General features: G+C 48.6%; 2 protein-coding genes across 11 annotated transcripts; both read right to left on the bottom strand.

Moving 5' to 3' along the window:
* Fitm1 (fat storage-inducing transmembrane protein 1) lies at positions 1–1,270 on the bottom strand. Its single transcript, NM_001106037.1, has 2 exons — positions 990–1,270; positions 1–639 (listed from the first exon to the last, which is right to left on the bottom strand). Exons 1-2 carry the CDS (start codon positions 1,253–1,255, stop codon positions 27–29), a joined length of 879 nt encoding a protein of 292 aa, NP_001099507.1. The 5' UTR covers positions 1,256–1,270; the 3' UTR covers positions 1–26.
* A 7,298-nt stretch (positions 1,271–8,568) lies between these two features.
* Positions 8,569–19,214, bottom strand: Dcaf11 (DDB1 and CUL4 associated factor 11). 10 transcript variants are annotated; one of them, NR_073087.1, is made up of 16 exons: positions 19,112–19,214; positions 18,618–18,885; positions 17,831–18,175; positions 16,208–16,335; positions 15,516–15,643; positions 15,196–15,260; positions 14,828–14,928; positions 14,474–14,620; positions 14,213–14,267; positions 13,828–13,896; positions 13,443–13,500; positions 13,163–13,348; positions 11,925–12,078; positions 11,369–11,521; positions 9,497–9,603; positions 8,569–9,395 (listed from the first exon to the last, which is right to left on the bottom strand). NR_073087.1 is itself a non-coding variant. In XM_087585648.1 (16 exons), the coding sequence occupies exons 3-16, from the start codon at positions 17,960–17,962 to the stop codon at positions 9,252–9,254; spliced, it is 1,650 nt and encodes a 549-aa protein (XP_087441774.1). In that variant the 5' UTR covers positions 17,963–18,175; positions 18,275–18,885; positions 19,112–19,214; the 3' UTR covers positions 8,569–9,251. The 10 variants fall into 10 exon arrangements, 8 of the variants coding, with proteins under 8 accessions (XP_087441774.1, XP_087441776.1, XP_087441772.1 ...); NR_073088.1 differs by lacking the exon at positions 14,213–14,267 and adding an exon at positions 14,068–14,182 and having other exon boundaries at positions 17,808–18,008; XM_087585648.1 differs by having other exon boundaries at positions 17,808–18,175; positions 18,275–18,885.
* Between the last annotated feature and the right edge of the window lie 795 nt (positions 19,215–20,009).

Genomic DNA, 20,009 nt, shown 5'->3' with positions numbered 1-20,009 from the left:
CAGGCCTGGTATGCTTTTTATTTCTTTCAGTTATGTTTGCGGATTGAGCGGGATCGAGGGAAGAGCCCGTGGCCTGGGATCCCAGGGGACCAGGGCTGATGGTACCAGCTGCCATAGGTAAGGTACCAAGCAAACGTGCCTACTGCCGCACCCACCACCTTGTGGGTATATTGATGGAAATAGATGACTGTGCAGAGTAGCAGGAAGTTCCAGAGGCCGAGCAGCAGCACATTGAGTAGAAAAACAAGACGCAGTGGGGCGCCAGCTGGTAGCCCATGGGCCAGGTACTTGGCAAACACAGCTGCTTCCTCAGCCATGAGAAGGCAGCAGAAGGTAAGGAGGAAGGTGTGGGAGGAGACAGTGTAACCCCGCCACTGGTGGCCGGCTGCCAGGCAACTCTTGCGGTCAGGCAGCTCATGCAGCAGTAGGCCCTGGGGCAGAGGCTCAAAGCAGGAACCGGTCAGGTCCTCGATGAGTAGGAAGGCTCGTCCGGCCCCCCGCCATACAGCTGCCCCCACCACCAGTCGGCTCAGGTGCCGGGCAGTCACTGCTACACGTCGAGTAGCCAGGAACACCACCAGGAGCACAAAGCCCCCCAGGAAGGTGCATGTCCAGCCCCACGCTGAATTCACAAACTTTCTGTGGGCAGGAAGTGGGAAAGCTAGTTGAGATTCCCGGTGTCCCATCTCCCCATCCTGATTGGCTGTCCCATATTCTATCATTAGTTTTCTTTACAACTCTACCATTTCAATGTTGTCGTCTCCTTAAAGGACCACTGGGCGACTAGGGTCCACATTTCCTTTTCTGTCCTTTACTTCCCCGGCACCCCTAGGCTGTTTCTCTCCCTCTCCCCTCCCCTCCCCCTGACCTTCTCAACCTCCTAGCCTATTTTTAGCATTTAGACTGGCAGCAGAACAGAGAGGCCTGAAGAAGGAAGCTGGAATCCCAGAGTGTGGGGAGGCAGCTCCTATGGACTTCAATGGACTCACATGTTGAAGAAGTTGCCGTGGCTAGCGAAGATCGTCCGAGAGTTAACGTGAAACTGCAGAAGGGGCCCAAAGATGACCACTGCTGCCAACCAAGCATGGTAGAGGCGCCGTAAGCAAGGGCTGCCTAGGAGGCGGGCGGCTTGTTCACTTCCAAAGTACAGTAAGGCAGAGGCCACCCAGAGCACCACCTTGACCAGGCATCCCAACAGTGCTCGGACTCGGGTCCCGGCCCCCGGCCCTGCCCCCACCATCGGCCCCCGCTCCATGTTCCCTCCCCTCCCCACTAACTGCCTGCTCTGCTGGAGGCTGAGGAGGGGCTAATGCAACCCCCCCCCTCGGATAAGGATAGGCAGTGACAGGTGTGGTAGACACAGGGCAGAGCCCTGTTGGCAGCTGGCAGGCAGGGAAGGGGGGCCAGCAAGGGGCCAGTTTGAGGGCTGACAGTCAACATGGCCAGTGTGTCCTGACATAGCCTGTGTCCTTTCCCGTTAGCTTTGTGTTGTCAGTTCCAGCCACATTCTAGTCCGTGTCTCAGGGTGAAGCCTGCTGTTCAGAGCTGTCCTGGTCCACGGCCGGCTTGTATCTGCTTGTCATATTTTGGTCAGCCGAAGCTCCTCTATGCTTATCTCAACTCCACCGTGTTTTTCCTGCACGGGGAAATCGAGGTCATAAAACCAAACTCAACCTTGGATGCCTGTATTAATCAGGGGTTTTCTAGAGGAGCAGAACAGATAGAATCGATCTAAATTAACAGGGGATTTATTAGAGGGCTTTATCACAGGCTGTGGGCTACTTAATTCCGAAAGTAACCATGTCTCCATAGAAAGACTAATGGTCAGGCAGCTGTTCAGTCCATGAGGCTGGATGTCTCAGCTGGTCACTGTGTTAGAGTCCCCAGGAACTAGGTTCTAATATCAGTAAAGGAATTGCCTCAGCAACAGGATACATGAACTTGCCAGGGAGAGTGAGGGCAAGCAGGCAAAGAAGCAAAAGCTTTCTTCCTCCACGTCCTTTCACTCGGGCTGCCACCAGTAGGTGTGGCCCCCACCAAATATGGGTCCTTGTCCTGGGGCTCTGAGAGAACAAAGCGTGGTGTCATGGGAAAGTGGTGGAAAGGGGATTTTTGGAAAGGGGATTTGGGGGGGGGCGGTCCCTATAGTTATGGTGACTTCCTGCTGCCATCCAGATGAGGTCTCCAAGAGGCCAGTTAGTCCCAGGAAGGCCATGCACACCGGTGGTGGCAGAACGAATGCACGGGGTGTCACCGAGTGTGCCACAGCTTGTACGCACTATAATGCTAAGAATCAATAGGGGACATTCATGTGCCCTGAGGAAGGCAACCTGTTTAAGAGGATGGTGGGTGTGGCTGGGTCCTCAGTCCTGCAGCTCAAATACATTCAGGTGATGGGATGAAGATGCTCAGACAGACATATCCAGTCTGGCATCCATCAAAATGTTAGGTCTGCGCTCTAGTCAATTACTGGGCCCCGTGGCTCACACAAACCTGGCCTCTCAGTCAAGAAGTGCCTGTTACTTGGTAGCTGTTTCTTTCCTCCTTCCTTAAAGCTGGTGGTGGGAGTTTCAGGGCAGTGGAGGTCTAGTAAAGAAGGGAATGAACAAGCCATGATACCCAGGTTGTGGGTCTGAGGAAAACCAACCCTATTCTTTTCATGCAACTGGGAACCGAATGCAGGGCCTTAAGCATGCTGGTTAAGTATGCCACCACTGAGCTACACCCAAAGTATCCTCCCTCATTTTTTCTTTCCTCCTCATTGTGTGAAAATGTCTCTGTATTTCTTTCTTTCTTTCTTTTTTTTTTTTTTGGTTCTTTTTTTCGGAGCTGGAGCTGGGGACCGAACCCAGGGCCTTGCGCTTCCTAGGCAAGCGCTCTACCACTGAGCTAAATCCCCAACCCCTGTATTTTCTTTTAAGATTAATTTATTTTATGTATGAGTACTTTATCTGCAAGTACACCTGCAGGCCAGAAGAGGGCATCAGATCCCATTACAGATGGCTGTGACCCACCATGTGGTTGCTGGGAATTGAACTCAGGACTTCTGGAAGAGCAGCCAGTGCTCTTAACCGCTGAGCCGTCTCTCCAGCCATCTCCGTGTCTCTGTATTTTCAATTGTTAAAGAGAACTAAGTGTGGCAGGATTCTGGTAATGTCGCTTCTGTGGCCCATCACAGCGGTTTTCTATTTTATAAATATTCATCCTACCTCACCTGCTAAAATGCAAATCTAGAACGGTGTCAGAAGTTGTCTCACTACTGATTTTGTTGTAATAAAGAGCCAATGGCCAATAGCTCAGGCAGAAAAGTTGAGGGCGGAACTTCAGGGCAGAGGAGTGACACAGAGAAAAGCAGAGACAGGAGAATTGAAAGTAGACACGGAGGAAACAGAAGTGGATTGCAGCAGAGCAGAGAAAGATAGCGAGCTACCCACATGGTGGGTCAGAGGCTAAGTAATGGCTAAGTCAGATGAGCTAGCTGGGAGGCTGCCCAATCAAAACGCCCAAGCTCTCAGCTGTAATAGAAGTCTCCTTGTCATTATTTATAGTACTGGTAGGTCTTAGAAAATCCTGCTGCGGGTTGGGGATTTAGCTCAGTGGTAGAGCGCTTGCCCAGCAAGCCCAAGGCCCTGGGTTCAGTCCCCAGCTCCGGGAAAAAAAAAAAAAAAAGAAAATCCTGCTATACCAGGTGACAACTTTTTGGGATCAGTTCTCTACTATCACTGTGAGTTCTGAAGATCAAACTCAGTTTTCAGGCTCATACAAGCAAGCACTTGAACACACTGGGCCACCTGGCCAGGCCCCATGTCCAATTTAATGCAGTAGTGGAGATGGGACACAGAGCAACAGAGTCTCCAGTCTTTTCTTTTCTCCCCTTTTCTTCTCATTTCATTGTTCTGAAACAGTCTTACTTGATTTCCCTGGCTAGCACGAAATGGGGACAATCCTACCTTTTACCTTTGTCTCCCAAATGCTGGGATTAGCAGGTGTGCACCACCACATCTAACCCAATATGCTCTCACGCTTGAAAGTCTTTTAGTTACTGTTTAGTTCATTTATAATATATTTGTAAGAATTTAAATTTAATTAGAAGAAATAAAGTTGAGTTGAGTGGTGACGCATGCCTTTAATTCCAGCACTCAGGAGGCAGGTGTAGAAAGATCTCCAAGTTCGAGGCTAGCCTGGTCTACAGAGTGAGTTCCAGGACAGCCAGGACTACACAGAGAAACCCTGTCTGAAAAAACCAAGCCAAACCAAACCAAACAATTTTTTTTTTGTTTTTGGTTCTTTTTTTCGGAGCTGGGGACCGAACCCAGGGCCTTGCGCTTCCTAGGTAAGCGCTCTACCATTGAGCTAAATCCCCAGCCCCCAAACCAAACAATTTTTGATGTGGGAGGATTGTCATGGTTTGTATATGTTTGGCGCAGTGGCACTATTAGGAAATATAATCTTGTTGGAGTAGGCATGTCACTGTGGACACAGGCTTTAATACCCTTGTCCTAGCTGCCTGGAAGCCAGTATTCTGCTAGCAGCCTTCAGATGAAGATGTAGAACTCCTGCACCATGCCTTCCTGGATGCTACCATGTTCCCGCCTTGATGATAATGGACTGAACCTTTGAACCCATAAGCCAGTCCCAACTAAATGTTGACCTTGTAAGAGTTGCCTGGTCATGGTGTCTCACATTCACTGCCAGCCGGATCTACCTGGTGAGTTCCAGCCCAGTGATAGTGGCTGCTTTCCAGCCCTAGGCTATAGTGAGGCTGTCTCAAACAAAGACATCAAACTCCAAAACAAAACCAAAACCTCCAACTAAACAAAACACACCAACAAAAAAACCAACGACAAACAATTCTAGAGATCATAAAACCCTAAGAGTTCATTTTTCCCCCTCTAGGACTAAATTTTTTTTTTCTTTTTTTCCAGAGCTGGGGACTGAACCCAGGGCCTTGTACTTGCTAGGTAAGCGCTCTACCACTGAGCTAAATCCCCAACCCCTAGGACTAAATTTCTATTGTAAATAGTACCATATATTTTGTTAACAGAATTGTATGGTAATGTCAGAGAATGGATATTCTGTGAGGCCTTAAGCATCACTCACATTTTTCTCTAAATTTGGAACCCTGAACTACAAGTTCTAGATGAACTGGTATCTTAGGAGTGAAATGATAGACTGAAACTATTCTAGTCATTTGTCTTCCTTCCTCTTTTTTGTTTTGTTTTTCTCCTGACACAGGGTTTCTTTGTATAGCCTGGCTGTCCTGAAACTCACTCTATAAACCAGGCTGGGATTAAACTTACATTCACCTGCTTCTGTCTCCCACCATTGCCTGGCTCTAGTTAGTTTTTTCTTTTTTTCTTTTTTTTTTTAAATTAATTTATTTGTATTTCATGTGCATTAGTGTTTTGCCTGTATTTATGTCTGTGAGGGGGTGTTGGGTCCCCTAGACCTGGAGTTAGAGACAGTTGTGAGCTGCCATGTGGGTGCTGGGAATTGAACCTGGGTCCTTTGGAAGAGCAGCCAGTGCTCTTAACTGCTGAGTCATCTCTCTAGCCCTCAAGTTCACACAGCCTAGAGTCCTCTGAGAGGAAAACCTCAATGGAGAGATCACCTAGATGAGACTGTCCTATGGACATGACTGTGGGGTATTGTCTTGATGACTGACCTAGCAGGAGGGCCCCGCTCACTCTGGGCAGCTCCCTCCCCTGCAAATGATTCTGGGTTCTATAGAAAAGTTAGCTCCAATCTCCAGCCCCGGAAAAAAAAAAAAAAAAAAAAAAAAAAAGAAAAAAAAAAAAGAAAAGTTAGCTCAACGTAAGAGAATGAGCCAATGTTGCTCCTCCATGATTCGTGCCTTGGCTTCCCTCGGCGATGGACTGATACCTGTAGTGTAAACCAAACTCTGTCCTCCTGTAAGGGACTTTGTTTTTAACTTATTTATCTTATTTATCTGTATTTAACTTATTTATCTGTATTTTGCTTCTATGCATGTCTGCACAAAACTTGTGTGCCTGGTGCCCACGGAGACCAGAAGAGGCTGTACATCTCTAAGGACAAGAGTTACAAGCGGTTGTGATTCTGTGTGGGTGCTGAGAATTGAACCCAGATATATTCCCAAAGAGCAGCCTGTACTGACCAGAGAGCTCTGGGCAGAAGTTGATCATCAGAAAATAAAGGGCACTGGGCCAAAGAGCCAAAGGGCAGGCAAGTTGGAAGTGTTTTGTTTTGTCTTGAGACTGGCTCTCATGCAGCCTAGGCTGCCTTCAAAACTGCTCTGTAGCTAAGACCGTGACCTAGGAATTCCTCTGCTTCCGTTTCTTAAGTACTGAGATTATAGGCAAGTGCCACCATACCCGCTTCGATTTGGTGATGGACCTAACATAAGCAGTCTCAGTTCTAGGCAGTTTTCGATTTTTAAACACTCGCGCGTGCACACACACAAACACACACACACACACACACACACACACACAGAGAGAGAGAGAGAGAGAGAGAGAGAGAGAGAGAGAGAGAGAGAGATTAGAGGACAACTTGCAGGAGTTGGTTCTCTCATCATGCAAGCTTTAGAGACTGAACTAAGATCAATAGGTCTAGTGGCCAGTGCCTTCACCTGCTGAGTCATCTCTCCTGCCCTGGACTGTTGTTTTTGGGGGCGGGTGTGGTATGTGCCTGCCATCCTAGCTACTCAGAGAGAAAAGAAACTAGAGGATTAAGTGGGCACAAGCATTGGAGACCAGCCCAGATGACATAGTGAGAGCGAGTCCTCCTCCAAACAAGAAAACAACCCCCCACCCCCGACTCTTGTCTATGACCACCCCTTCAAGTGCATACCCAGTTTACAAATTGCCTTAGACAGTATGACATGCCAGGAAAGCTCTGTTTATTGTTATTGCAGTAAGTGAAAGAAAGATGCTACTTCATCTGAACTTTGGCTTGTTTTTGGGCTTGGGTTCTCCCTCCCTCCCTCCCTCCCTCCCTCTTTTTCTCAGTAGCTAATCTTTTGCTACTTTGTGGGTTCTTTTTGTTACTTGTCCGTCCCCCCCCCCCCCCCCAGCTGAGGACCGAACCCAGGGCCTCCCGCTTGCTAGGCAAGTGCTTTACCACTGAGCTAAATCTCCAACCCCTACTTTGTGGGTTCTTATACCTTTCTCCAACCCCTTTCTTCCACCCTTTCAACCCCCTAGTACTAGATAGGAGAGAAAAAAAGAATATCAATGGCTGGAAAGGGGTGACATTATCTTCCTGCTGACTAGGTACTGAGTTCCTTGGGATAAGTTTTATCTTCGCTGCCAGGATATCTAATTTCTCCTTTTTCCTTTTTCTTTTTTTCTTTTGTACATGATCACCTAACAATCTGCAACCAACCTCCTTGAAGAACCATCAACCAAATAACCCAGCAACAAGCCACCGCTCAGGGTCAAGCATTGATATACCTTCAGAAATGTCCCCAGAATTATAAATGCCACAGAATTGCAGAAACTATCACGATTCTTCTAGAGCATGAGGCAAATCACAGGCAGCTGCTGTGGTCAGTCTGAAGCAGCCCCATAGCCCACACCTGGGTTCAAAATGAAAACATATTTCCACAGTATTTCTGTTTTTCAAAGAAACCAAAACTCCAACATTGTCACTGTACGGTTTCTCTGTGTGCCCTGGCTGTCCTGGAATTAATTTTGTAGTCCAGGCTGGCCTTGAACTCCGAGTGCTGGGAGTTTATTAGTTATTTGTGTGTCTGTGTCTGGAAGTGAGTTTCCTCCTCCTATTGTGTGCACTCCAGGCATTGAGCTCAGCTGTCAGCATGGTGGCAGGCATCTTCGCTGGGCAAGAGCCATCTTGCCAGCTGAAGGAGCTTGGGTCTAAGAAGACTGGCTAGAGCATTCAGGTTCTCTGGCTGTGAGTTCTACACTGGAACAGCTCTGGAGCAGAGCACGCCTGTGCTAGAAGAGAAAATGTGCTTATCATCTACTGTCTCCAGATCGACACAGTGCAGTTCCTGGGTTGGAGAGGAAAGCCTGTTACTAGCTTTATGAAGTTATTGTAGAACTTTCTTTTTTTAAAGGCCGAGAAGTAGGCTAGTCTTTTTTTTTCTTTTTTTTTAAATATCTGGATTTGTACCACTTTAAAAAATGATTTATTTATTAATTATATGAGTACACTGAAGCTGTCCGGACACACCAGAAGAGGGCATCAGAACTTATTACAGATGGTTGTAAGCCACCATGTGGTTGCTGGGATTTGAAGTCAGGACCTCTTAACCTCTGAGCCATCTCTCCAGCCCCTGTAGATTTTTTTTTTTTTTTTTTGGAGTCATCAAAGTGTATTTCTCTTATAGAGTAGCATACTCTCTGTTGGAACTTTTATTATTTGGTTTTTCTGAGACAGGCTCTCAAGTAACAATGGTCTAGCCCCACCCCGATTATGTATGTAGCTGAGGATGACCTTCAACTCCTGGTCCTTTGTCCTTAGTTCCAAGTAAGGAGATTACAGTATTTAGTGCTGCAGCCGGTTTAAACCTGCTTCCCTGAAGTGAGAAGACAACAGACCCCAGATAGAAGAAAAGGAAGCCAGTTTCCCACAGACAGTTTATTGGGAGAGCCACAGCCAGTGAAAAGGTGGAAGAAGTCCTGTTTTATCCTCTTTTGTTGAAGCTGCTGGCCACCAGCAAAGACAGGATCCAATGGCAAGTAGGGCCCTGCGGAGCTTCTGAGACCCACACATCAGACCAGTCTCTTCACTTCAAAGGCCAAGTATGAGAGCAGACACAGTTCCTACCCCAGAGGGTGCTGAGGAAACACGTCCCTGCCCACCCTGTCCTCCCTCAAAGATCTCAGAAAGAAAGGCCAGTATACTGGGCCCTGGTTGGTCAATCTAACTCTTGGTGTGAAGACCTGGGCAAAAGGCTAATGGGTCTATTTAGACCTCGTGTCTACACTATGAGCCATATCTAACATCAGAACATGATTAAAACACTCAAGACTCTTGTTGGCAGAAGCTGCACCCCAGATAATGGATGTCCGGCCACATTCTGGCTAGAGATAGAAATCCAAGCAGACTGGGTATGAATGCATGAGGAAACCACTTGGCCCAGTTTGGGGACGGGTAGTCCAGGCTCAGCCTGGGCCCAGACTCTGGGTTTCTGTCTCTCACTACCCAGTGTCAGCAGTTCTTCCACTTACTCCCCAAATGGGGAAAGGAAGGAGGAGGCAGAGAATATGCTGAGAATTCACCCTACACAGAACTGGAGGTCAGATCTACTGAGGTGAGGAAAAGGCCACAGATGGGCAGGGCACCGGAGCAGGGCCACTGGAACAGACTCTGTTCCTGTCAGACTCGGTCATGTCATCCTGGAAGTACTCAGCTTGGCGGTACTGCCACAGGCGTAGGCTCCCATCCCACTGCAGATCAGAAAGTGGCAAGCAGTCAGGGAGATGCCCCTCCCAGGTCCCAGTTCTAGGCACATGGGTGGGTCCTCCCACCCCAACCCCTGTAACCTCACCGAACTGCTGACAATCTTTTCTTCAAAGGGATGCCAACTGACATCACGCACACAGGCCTTGTGATTGGTCAGCTTCTTCACAATGTGGCCGCTTAAGAGGTCATATACTGTGCAGGAAAAGCCAGAGTAGACAGGGCTGCTGGAGGAACTTCCCACTGCCCTTCAGCCCCCACAGCGGCACCACTGACTTGCTTCCCAGGCAGCATCCTACTTGCCCATGGGAGCAAGGGCCACCTCAGAGGATGGTGCTCTACCTGCCTCCTTCTCTTGTGCCTTCTCCTACCTTGGGTTGAAGGTATGGAATGGAATGTGGGATCCCTGGCCTTTAGCTACTGTCTCAAGGACGACTGTGAAGAAAACACACTATAAACCTAGGGCTGGCCTTGAGCTCCTGACCCTCAACACTGGTGAAAGCAGGAGGCAGGAGTTCAAGGCCTGCCCTAGGTTTATAGTTGCAAGACCAGTCTGGGTTACACTGTTCCATTCTCAAACAAAATGAAAAACAGAAATGCACTGGCTTTAAAACTTGTACCAGTGTCAGGCCTGGCTCATGCCTTTAATCCTAGCACTCGGGAATCAGAGGCAGGTGAATCTCTGAGGCCACGCTGGTCTACAGAGTAAGTTCCAGGACAGCCAGGACTACACAGAGAAACCCTGCCTCATAAAAATAAGATAAAATAGACACTTTTATCAAGGCATTGAAGGTACCAACAGTAAATCTCAGCCCGGGGTAGATTCGTGCATGTGTTCATTGTCTGACAAGCACACTTCTGCTCTTCCAACTTTAGTCAGTGTGTGGTTGAGTGGGTGCAACATCTGCCAGTGAATGCATGCGTATGTGGAGACCACGGGTACTCTGACCACTCTCTACTTTATGTTTTTGAGATGAGTCTTCCTTCCTCATTTATTTCTTTTGTTTTACTTTGTTTTATTTTGCATGGCAGGGGACACAGGGTCTCACTATGTAGCCCTGGCTGTCCTGGAACTTACTCTTGCAGACCAGGCTGGCCTCAAACTCCGAGATCTACCTGCATCTGCCTCCCGAGTACTGCAATTAAAGGCATGTGACACCACTGTCTGGCTGAGAAACTGGTAGCTTGCTGACTTGGCTAGACTGGTTGGCCTACAAGTTCTGGGACCCTCCTGCAGCTCCCCCAACCTGGGCAATGGGGATTCATTGTATCACCATGAGTGGGGTCTGGGGACCTGAGCTCAGATCTTCATGCTTGCACAGCAAGTGCTGCCTGACATCTCCTTAGCCCGCTTTAGAGCCTCTGTGACGTTTCCTACTCATGTTGCCTTTTACTCTGAGAGGCAGGGCCTCGCTTTATAGCTGATCTGGCCCAAACTGATGATGTAGTGCAGGCTGGCCTTGAACTCACAGCAACTCTTCACCTCCTAATGTAGAATCACAGGCAAGAGTTCCTATGCCCAGCAACTCAATGCTGCCCTTCTGTCATTTGCTTGTCTCTGTGGCCCTCCCACCTTTCACCTGTGATCCTTTCCCTTGACTGGGTGAAACCAGGATTATGTTTTTGGTAATTTATTTACTAACTAGCATTCTATGTTCCCTTTCTTAATTAAAAGTGCATACAAATACTTCCTAGTTCCTTGTTTAAGCCTTTCCTGCTCCAAGCTAGATGAAATCTCCCTTAGCTGTTATTAAGGTGCTCACTGTAGTTACAGAGGGAATGCCAGAGAAACATGCCTGCCCCTCTTTTTTTTTTTTTTTTTTTTTTGGTTTTTTTTTTTTTTCGGAGCTGGGGACCGAACCCAGGGCCTTGCGCTTCCTAGGTAAGCGCTCTACCACTGAGCTAAATCCCCAGCCCCAGTGCCTGCCCCTCTTAAGGCCTGTTCTCACAACATCCTTACCAACCACTTTGCCAGTAGAACAGCCGCTGTAGATGAACTGCTGGCCCGTGCTGTGGGCTGGGGAGAATCGGCATCGGATCAGAGTGTGAAGCACTCCATGGCCTCTGTAGGTCATCAAGGAGCTGTCACCTGGGAGCTTCAACTTCTTCCAGGCTGGGTAAGGATAATACATGGGTGTTGGAGGTGAGCCTTAGCTGAGCGAGTGAGTGAACTGTCCTGTGCCACCAGCTCTTCATGAAGATCAACACTCAAAGACAACAGGCTACCCAGCTGTAAACAGCTGACTTTCCCCATGTGAGAAAAGTCACCAATACGGCCCTGCTGAGTTGACAATGTCGATACTAAAATACTCTTGTGTTGGTGGGTTTTATGTCCCCCAAGCCTTGGAATCCCTCTCCTTCATGCTTTAACCAATAAAAGGTCTAAAGGAAAAGACTGAGGGGAGGGCTCTGGGACTCCCCGGCAACAGACAACCATCCAGGTCATCCTAGTGGTCATGTACTTTAGCCACAGCCAACTTTTGCCTCCCAGGCCTTAGCTTCATCCTGACTCTTACCTTTCTTGGGCACCTGCTGCCAGCGATAGTCCCAGTTCTGCTGTGTGGCAGCCAGTCGTGACGCTTCCATGCCTTCTCGGCTGGAAAAGCGTCTGATATCCCAGAGCTTAATGGTCTGATCTTTGGAGTTGGAGATGAGATACCGGGCATCACCCTAGGAATGCAAGAATGGACAGATGCACGAGAACCTGTCAAGCCTTGGGCTGCCAGCGCAGTGCCTCTGCTCATCCAGATGAGCGCACCTTTGATGTCCTGCTTCAGATCTCCTCATCTCCAGGGTTTTGTCCAGAGAATAAGGCTGGAACCTCTGTCCATCCCCCACACAAGCTAGGAAACCCCATCTGCCTGCCTTCTGTCAACCCTGCCTGCTCAGAGAAACTCCCCTGCCCACTTGGAGAAACTCTGGGCTAACATGTCGTAATTCCTAGTCTTTGTGTTTCCAGAAGCCTACCCAAGAGTGCCTGATCAGGGACTCAGGTTTGACCACGCATAGACACAATCCTAGCTTCTGGCTGGAACATCATCACTGTTCGCCTAAGCTCCATAACCCTCCTTAAGTTAGCCTGGATGTGTGCCTTCACTGACCTCCACCTGTGTGATTGATGAACCCACCCGAGAGCTGCCTCCTAATAAACCTGCCTTTATCTACTTTTTTTTTTTTTTTTGTTCTTTTTTTCGGAGCTGGGGACCGAACCCAGGGCCTTGCGCTTCCTAGGTAAGCGCTCTACCACTGAGCTAAATCCCCAGCCCCATCTACTTTTAATCTGGTCTAATCTGGCCTATATCTGTGTCACCGAGGGAGAGAAAATGCCTATCACAGAGTACCAGCTGTGTTCCTCATTCTAACTTGGACTAAATGGTTTTCTACTTTCTTTAGTAATTTATTTATGTGTATGGGTGTTTTGCCTGCATTTGATCTCCTGGAACTGGAGTTACAGATGGTTGTGAGCTGCTGTATGTGCTGGGAACTGAATCTGAGTCCTGTGGAAGAACAGCTCTTCACCACTGAGCCATCTCCCCAGCCCCATCTTGTAAGTCCTGCCTTGGTCTTTGTAGACTGACCTCCTAAGAGGTGCACAGAAGACATGCGTGTTTCTTGGCTTAAACACTTCTCCTAAACTCCAGTTCCTGCATACTCTAAAGAGGAGCTTTTGGATTTCCAAACCAGTCCCTGTCACACCCTCCTGGGCAATCAGAACCTTAAGAGCATAGCTATGCAGCCTTGTCTCTCTGCCTACCTTGCTGTCAATGAAGGTGATGCCATCCTGGTGGCCAGCCAGTGCCCCCACAGGCTTGGGGTCATCCTCCCGCATGGTGCGTCGGTCCCACACTTTGCAGATGGCATCGTCTCCCCCAGAGAACAGGATCTGGGAGCTTATGTCAGCAAAGGCCACTGCATTCACATCATCCTCATGAGACTCAATCTAGAGGAACAGGAAGCTAAGGGTTTTAGGGTTTCTCGAGTCTTGAAATAGGTCAAAGACCAGAAGGAGGATGTTTTTGTTTCACAAACAATACCTGAAGAGTACGCCGGTTTTGTTCACGGTCAAAGACATAAAGGCAGCCATCATTGGCTCTGTAAGACATGAGATAAGAGGGTTGTAGAGCCAAGACTATTTCTCTGTGTTCTCAGGAGATTCCTGCGGAGGAACTCAACTAGGGAGTGAGCTCTTGTGTTCTTTCACATATGGACAGAGCAGCAGCTTAGCTTTCAAGGAGGCCTGAGACCTTCGACCTCATGCAGGGAACTGGTGAGCAAGAGTGAAGCAACTCGTAAACCTTGACCTTGGAGAAGGCAAGTTGTTTTCCACAGCTGGTAGTGCCGTCTCTGTTAACAGCAGAGACTACCTCTGGCAGAATTCTTACCTCCCCAATCAAGGTAGACATTTCCCACAATGCTCACCCTCCTAGTACTTCTCGTCCATCTGAGGAGACAGCAATGGAAAAGACAGCAAAGCGACGTTCATCTGGCCTACGGAAGCAAAGGAGGAGCTAGGCTAAGTGGATGTCCTTTTGCTTTTTGTCAACCTAGCAAGCATGTGACAAAGATTATAAAGAAGGGGACGCAGAAGACCCACCAACCCATGCTAGCATGCAGATCACCTCTGAGAACCCGGAAGTAAGCCTGTAAACTAGAGCTCACAGGATGGGTAGTGCTCTCAGGAAGCCACACAGAGAAATTGCAAGCGGTGTACTTGTTCATCTGGGTGGGAGCTCAGCTCAAGAGGCACTCCTGGAAAGCCTTCTTGGAGAAGTCTCTGATAAGTGTGACAAGAAAAAGCCAATACCTTAAATCCAGGGCAGTGTGTGTGTCTCCTTCCCCATAGATGCTGCAGATATGAACTGAGAGAAGAGAAACAAGGGTTCTTCAGGATTGAGGGAGAGAGAATGGAAGTAAAACCAAGAAGGGATAAAGCGAATGGCAGAGATGTCAGAGAAATCTGGAGCGATTCTCTGAGGACACAGCATGGTATCTCATCTTAGAAGAGAACACATGATGGCCTCAGGTCCCAAGCTGGAGACACGGCAGAGGTGGGGCCCACACTCACTGTAGTCAGACCAGCTGGAGTACAGGAAGTGGTTTCCATCAGGAGTGAAGGCCACATCCAGGACACTCCAGCCTACATCCCGGGCCTTGATGCTTTTAAACTTGTGGAAGCGGCCATACCGACAGTCGTACAGTCGGATTGTTTGATCTGCAGAGAGGAATCAGGCAAAAGTATGGACTCTCTTCCTTGTAGTCTTCTCATTTGCTTGATGTATCTGACTTCTCTCTCGATGCACCATCTCGAGGCTAAGCATCTCTAAGCCAGGTTTTGAGTTCCCTGGGTCTGAGGCTTTCTAGTCTAGTTGGAAATATTTTGTTTTAGGTTAAGGCAGTTAATAAGACTAGGATCTAGTACCTTGGCAAGCGGACATGAAGATTTGACCATCTTTGCTGTAGATGCCACAGAAAGCCTTCTGAGAGTAGGTATCAGTGAAGCTTAGATCATTGGGCAAGAAGCTAGAGAAGGGGAGAGAGAAGGAGAGGGGACCTCTGAGTGAGAAGGACTCAGCAGAACGGAATGCAGCATATCCCTTTGGCCTTGGATATAATCCCCTTGTCTGTCCTGTCAGTCTTCATACTTCTCTATTTCGTTTACTTTCACATCTTCAGCCCCTTTCAAACTAGTCTTAATATTTCTGAGAAACCTTTAACTTACACCCTTCCAAGTATAGAAGATAAGGTCTAGCTGGCCCCTAGGGTCTCTCCACAAAACCCCATACTCACTGAGACATCACTCGAGACTGTTCTCCAAGGGAGAAGCTTCCCCGGTGGCAGAGGCCCCGTTCTCTCTAAATGGAAGGGATTGGGGAATATTGCTAGCAGAACTGGAGGGCCACTGTAATCACACCCAGTCCCCTCCTCCAAGGGTATTTCTCTTGCTACAAAAAGCAAACAGCCCAGAGCACCAGGATGCAGGCTGCTAACACACTCGAGCCCCCACACGTGAGGTTTCCTTGGAGGTTTACATCCTTTTTTCAGGAGGTAGCAGAACTTCTGGCCTCAACAGGTCTGCTGCCAGGCTGACGAGAGGCAGAAAGGCCTACCTGGTGTAGCATTCGAGGGAAGCTATGCTCCTGAGCAGTCCTCCCGAGTCCTAGCCGCCCCGTGGCCAATTCCACCCGAGTTTTGATCTCATTGTACTCCAGCTCCCGGGTGTCAGGGGTTGCATCCACTGTGAGTACCAAAAAAGAAGTTTCGTTCCAGGACTTACAGCCCAGACATGAGCTAGCAAAATTGTGCCCACTCCATGTGGTTGGCTACAAGGATTCCCTCGTCCCCTGAATTCTCTTTTCATTTAACATACTAAGCTTCAGAAGACTGATTCACTTTAAAGGTAAAAAAGTCTAGTGAACATCTTCCAACATTAAGATCAGATTGTCAGTTATGCATGGCTTTCATCCCAGCACCTGGGAGGCAGAGGAAGGCAGATCTGGATTAAACTGAGAATTCTAGAACAGCCAGGGATACAGAGAGACCCAGTCTTAGAAACAAAACACAAGGGACTGGAAAGTGGTTAAGAGCACTGACTGCTCTTCCAGAGGTCCTGAGTTCAATTCCCAGCAACCACATGGTGGCTCACAACCATCTGTAAAGAGATCTGATGCCCTCTTCTGGTGTGTCTGGGAAAGCTACAGTGTATTCAATATACATAAAATAAATAATCAAAAAAAAAAAAAAAGAAAGAAAAACAAAGAAAACACAAACCCAAAAAACATTAGATGGCCTCTCCTCTTACCAGGTGGGTTGTATCGATCTCCAAGGCGACCGTCCCAGGCACTGTCATGCTCTTCCTCTGAGTCTGAGAGGGCCTGGATGAGTTGTAAATTTGCTGCACCTCCACCTTGCACCAACCTCACTTGGCCTCTGTGGAGAGATCCCCATTATAAAGGAGGGGATCCCTTCTCCCATCTAACCAATGGCTATCTGGCTGGAGTCAATGGCTGTCTAGCTCCTAGTACATTTGGTTCTCATTTTGAAGTTGGATTTTAAGTTTCCAGAAGTCATAGTAGGGCCAGGCAGTAGTGGAGCATGCCTTTAATCCCAGCATTTGGGAGGCAGAGGCAGGTGGATCTCTGTGAGTTCGAGGCAAGCCTGGTCTACAGAGTGAGGTCCAGAGCAGGCAGGGCTACAGAGAAGCTCTGCCTCAAAAATAAACAAAACAAAGCAAACACACAAAAAGACACAGTAGGGAACTAGTTTGAACTCTTGAGTAAGAGCACAGAGTTCTAACAGGCTACAAAGACTGACCTACTAACTGATTTGTCTCAGGGCTAAGGACTGAACCCAGGGGCTCAGTGCATACTGGATAAACTTCTACCACAAAGCTATACCCCAAGTTCAAGAGCTAAGAATCAGGAAAGCACTTCCATCTCTATTCCTTAGTATCCTTTCCTGTCATGATAAAATACCCCAACAAAAGCACCTTCAGTGAGAGAGGCTTATTTTGGCTCATGGCTCAAGGGCAGAGTCTATCATGGTGGGGCAGTCAAAGCAGCAGGGACAGGAACAGCTGGCTACAGAGTATTCACAACCAGGGAAGAGGACAGGATGAATGGTTGTGTTTAGCTACCTTTCTCCTTTTTATACAGTCTAGGACCCACACCCAAGCACTGGTGCCACTCATGTTCAGTGTGGGTCTTCCTAATCAACGAACCCAATCGCTATAATTCCTTCCAGACCTGCCCAGAGAGGCTAAAGAATCCATCCCTCCTAGGTGTGCTGTCCCCTAGGTGACTCCAGACCCTGTCAAGCTGACAATGACAACTCTCACAGCCGTTGCTGTAGGAATGCAGCACAGAACACAATGTCCAAGGGATACTAGGTTTATCTTTTCCCAAGGAACCACAGGCAGGCAAACAAAGCCAAATATTCAAGTCGTTCTTAGTTCCTGGTGGTCACCCCCTTCAGGGCATTCTTTTCTTAAGAGCAGGGCTAGTAAGGTCGATGTAAACTTGTTTTTCAAGTAAATCCACATGGCTTCATCTCACATAGCAAGTGATTTAACACCCCCTTCCCAACTCTTCTCACATCTCTCCTTTCCTCCATAATCCCTCTTCCATTTCTTGTTTTATTTTCTTGGAAAACAGATTAAATTTGTGTTGTCACAGCCAAAAAGACTCCCCCTGAGAGGTCCCTCAAGCCGTGCCCTAGGTAAGAACCATTTTGGGTATGGAGCTGCATAGAGAGTATGGACATCCAGCAGGGAAAGGTGGTCCTGTTCAAACACAAACGTTGTCCTGGGACAGTACCATTCCCTATCCTCTGCACTTTTCCTGCCTGAAGTTGAGGTCAAGATATTGGGATGACACTTAGTGTCACAGCAGAGGGTAAGTTACCTGCGGAGGAGATAGGCCAGTACCTGGGCCAGATCCACATCTTCATCCTCTTCTTCTTCTTCCTCACTACGACGCAGGCCAGCCCCTCTTCGGGACAAGCCCTCGGAGGGTTCTAAGGACCCGGATCCTGCGCTGCTGCTGTTCCGTGATCCCATGTTCTGGTTACAGCATCCTTATATCCTGTGCAGGGACTTCTCCTGTCTCCAAATTGGGTTTGGTGAAAGCAAATCCTGCTCTAGAAATATCAGGGTTTCCAGAAACGGGGCAGAAGCTATCTTTAGAGGGGTGACCCCTCTAGGAGACTGAGATTTCCTTCTCTTTAGCTATGACAGCTCCCAAGGTTTCGGGAACATAAACCTTCCTCAATCCTGTGAAGCAAAGAAAGCCACATGAAACCTAGGGTGCAACCCTACCGTACTAATGAGAGTCCATGAAGAGGAATTTCTCATTTTCCTAGCCAAACTCACCTATCAAAGTCCCCGGCCCAGGGTGGCCGAATCCCAGATAACCTCTCCGACTGACCAATCAAAACCCCTTGCGGAAGAACGCACTTCACTAGCTTATCTCACACAACCAACCAGAAGCGTTAGAACTCAGACCCCCGACGCCCCCTTCTGCTGACCAATCAGAGCAATTTCTTGAGAGCCGGCAGCAGCAACAGCCAATGAGGTTAGAAGTCAGCCTAACACCCCCTCCAGTTTAGCTTCACACCCACGTGGTGCGCCGGGGGTGTGTACAACAGGGGGAGGGAAAGTGGAGAAGCACCTCCCCCGGCGTCTGGCGGTTACCGCCCCACGCGAGGTCACTCACCAGCCAGGAGCCGTCGCAGGACCCGCAGGGGCGAGGCCCTGTTTACACTGCCTACCGCTGCCGCGCCGGCTAACAGCTCCTAAGTCGCGAGCCTCGTCCGTCACGCCTCTGACTGCCAGGCCTGATGACGTCACTCGACGCTCCTCGATGTTCCGCCCCCTTGGTCCGCTGATTGGACAGCTGAGACCGGTGATTGATGGGTGGGCTGGAGAAATTTCTTAACCCAAGGGGGGGCGTTAAGTCGTAGCGGACTGGAATTGGCTGCGGCCTGCATTAGAGATAGCGGAGCTAGACGTAAAGTCTGCGAGGTGGTCCCTTAAGGTCGCTTGGCCTCGAGTGTTTTTTTTTTACTGCATGCCCAGCCGCTCCTATTCCCTCAGCTCCCAGCAACCCCAGTTCAACCGTTTTTCCCTGGCTGTAGGGCCAGCGGCCTGTCGAAAGCAGTCCTCACTGGTGGAACCCAGGCCTTTCCATCCTGCTGTGTACCGGCTTACCCGCGGCGGTCTTGTTAGACGACCCCTGGCTTCCTTTCCTGGTCTTTGCAGACGCTCCCTAAATGTCGCGGCCCTCCACGGAGTCTTTCCGGTTGCGTAGTGCGCACGCGCTCCCTGGGTCTGGGCTTTGCCGACCTTCCCTAGGCTTCAATCGCGCGCCGCCTCCTGCGGGTTTATGAATAACTTGGGTGAGTCCAAGGCCGAGCCCTACCTTGTCTGGGATGGTTTCCCAGGCCAGGGAGCGTAGAGGCTGGTGACGTTGGCCTTGGCCCAGAGCAGGGCCACCGTGAGGACACCTCAGCACCCTGGACCAGCTTGTGACAGGTCCTGTAAGGTTTCCCCTGGTCTCTAGGCCGGAGACCCCAACATTTTCTCCCGGTCCACACTGACGATGGTTAAACTGCCCATTGGTTGTAAAATTCTTAACTGTAAACAAGCGCCCAGCATTTTGTTATTTGGCTGGTCTCCATTAATTATGTGGACAGGTATTTCTAACATACACCGAGCTTTCAGGATTCCTATTTATCTGGGTTATCTGGTCTGGAAAGTCTGTAATAATTTTAGAAAGTATTTTACCTTCCTTACTACTCCTCAAATTCTTATATGTTCTGTAGATATTTTTTAACTGATTACTTGAGGTTTATTTTCACAGTCGCCATTTTTCCACACTTGAGACTTTTTCCATTTGTTGATCTGCTCACGTATCCTCTTAAAAGTATTTCGTTCTTAAGAGCTGACCAGTGATTTTTTTCCGTTTTTTTTTTTTAATATATATTACTTCAAATACAGACTTCCCAACCTGATTACTAACTTCATTTAAAAATTTTATCTAGGGCTGGAGAGATGGCTCAGTGATTAAGAGCACTGATTGCTCTTGCCAAGGTCCTCTGAGTTCAAT

Source organism: Rattus norvegicus, chromosome 15, assembly GCF_021556685.1.
Source record: "Rattus norvegicus strain SHRSP/BbbUtx chromosome 15, alternate assembly SHRSP_T2T, whole genome shotgun sequence".
NCBI lineage: Eukaryota > Metazoa > Chordata > Mammalia > Rodentia > Muridae > Rattus > Rattus norvegicus.
This window is presented reverse-complemented; position numbering and strand designations above follow the sequence as displayed.

Coding starts and splice junctions, on each gene's coding strand:
- Dcaf11 (XM_087585648.1), bottom strand. CDS start 17,962: ATGGGATCACGGAACAGCAGCAGCGCAGGATCCGGGTCCTTAGAACCC. Junction 15,644..16,207: donor AGATCGATACAACCCACCTG/GTAAGAGGAGAG, acceptor TGGTACTCACAG/TGGATGCAACCCCTGACACC. Junction 13,897..14,212: donor CACACTGCCCTGGATTTAAG/GTATTGGCTTTT, acceptor TTGCTTCCGTAG/GCCAGATGAACGTCGCTTTG.
- Fitm1 (NM_001106037.1), bottom strand. CDS start 1,255: ATGGAGCGGGGGCCGATGGTGGGGGCAGGGCCGGGGGCCGGGACCCGA. Junction 640..989: donor CACGGCAACTTCTTCAACAT/GTGAGTCCATTG, acceptor TCCTGCCCACAG/AAAGTTTGTGAATTCAGCGT.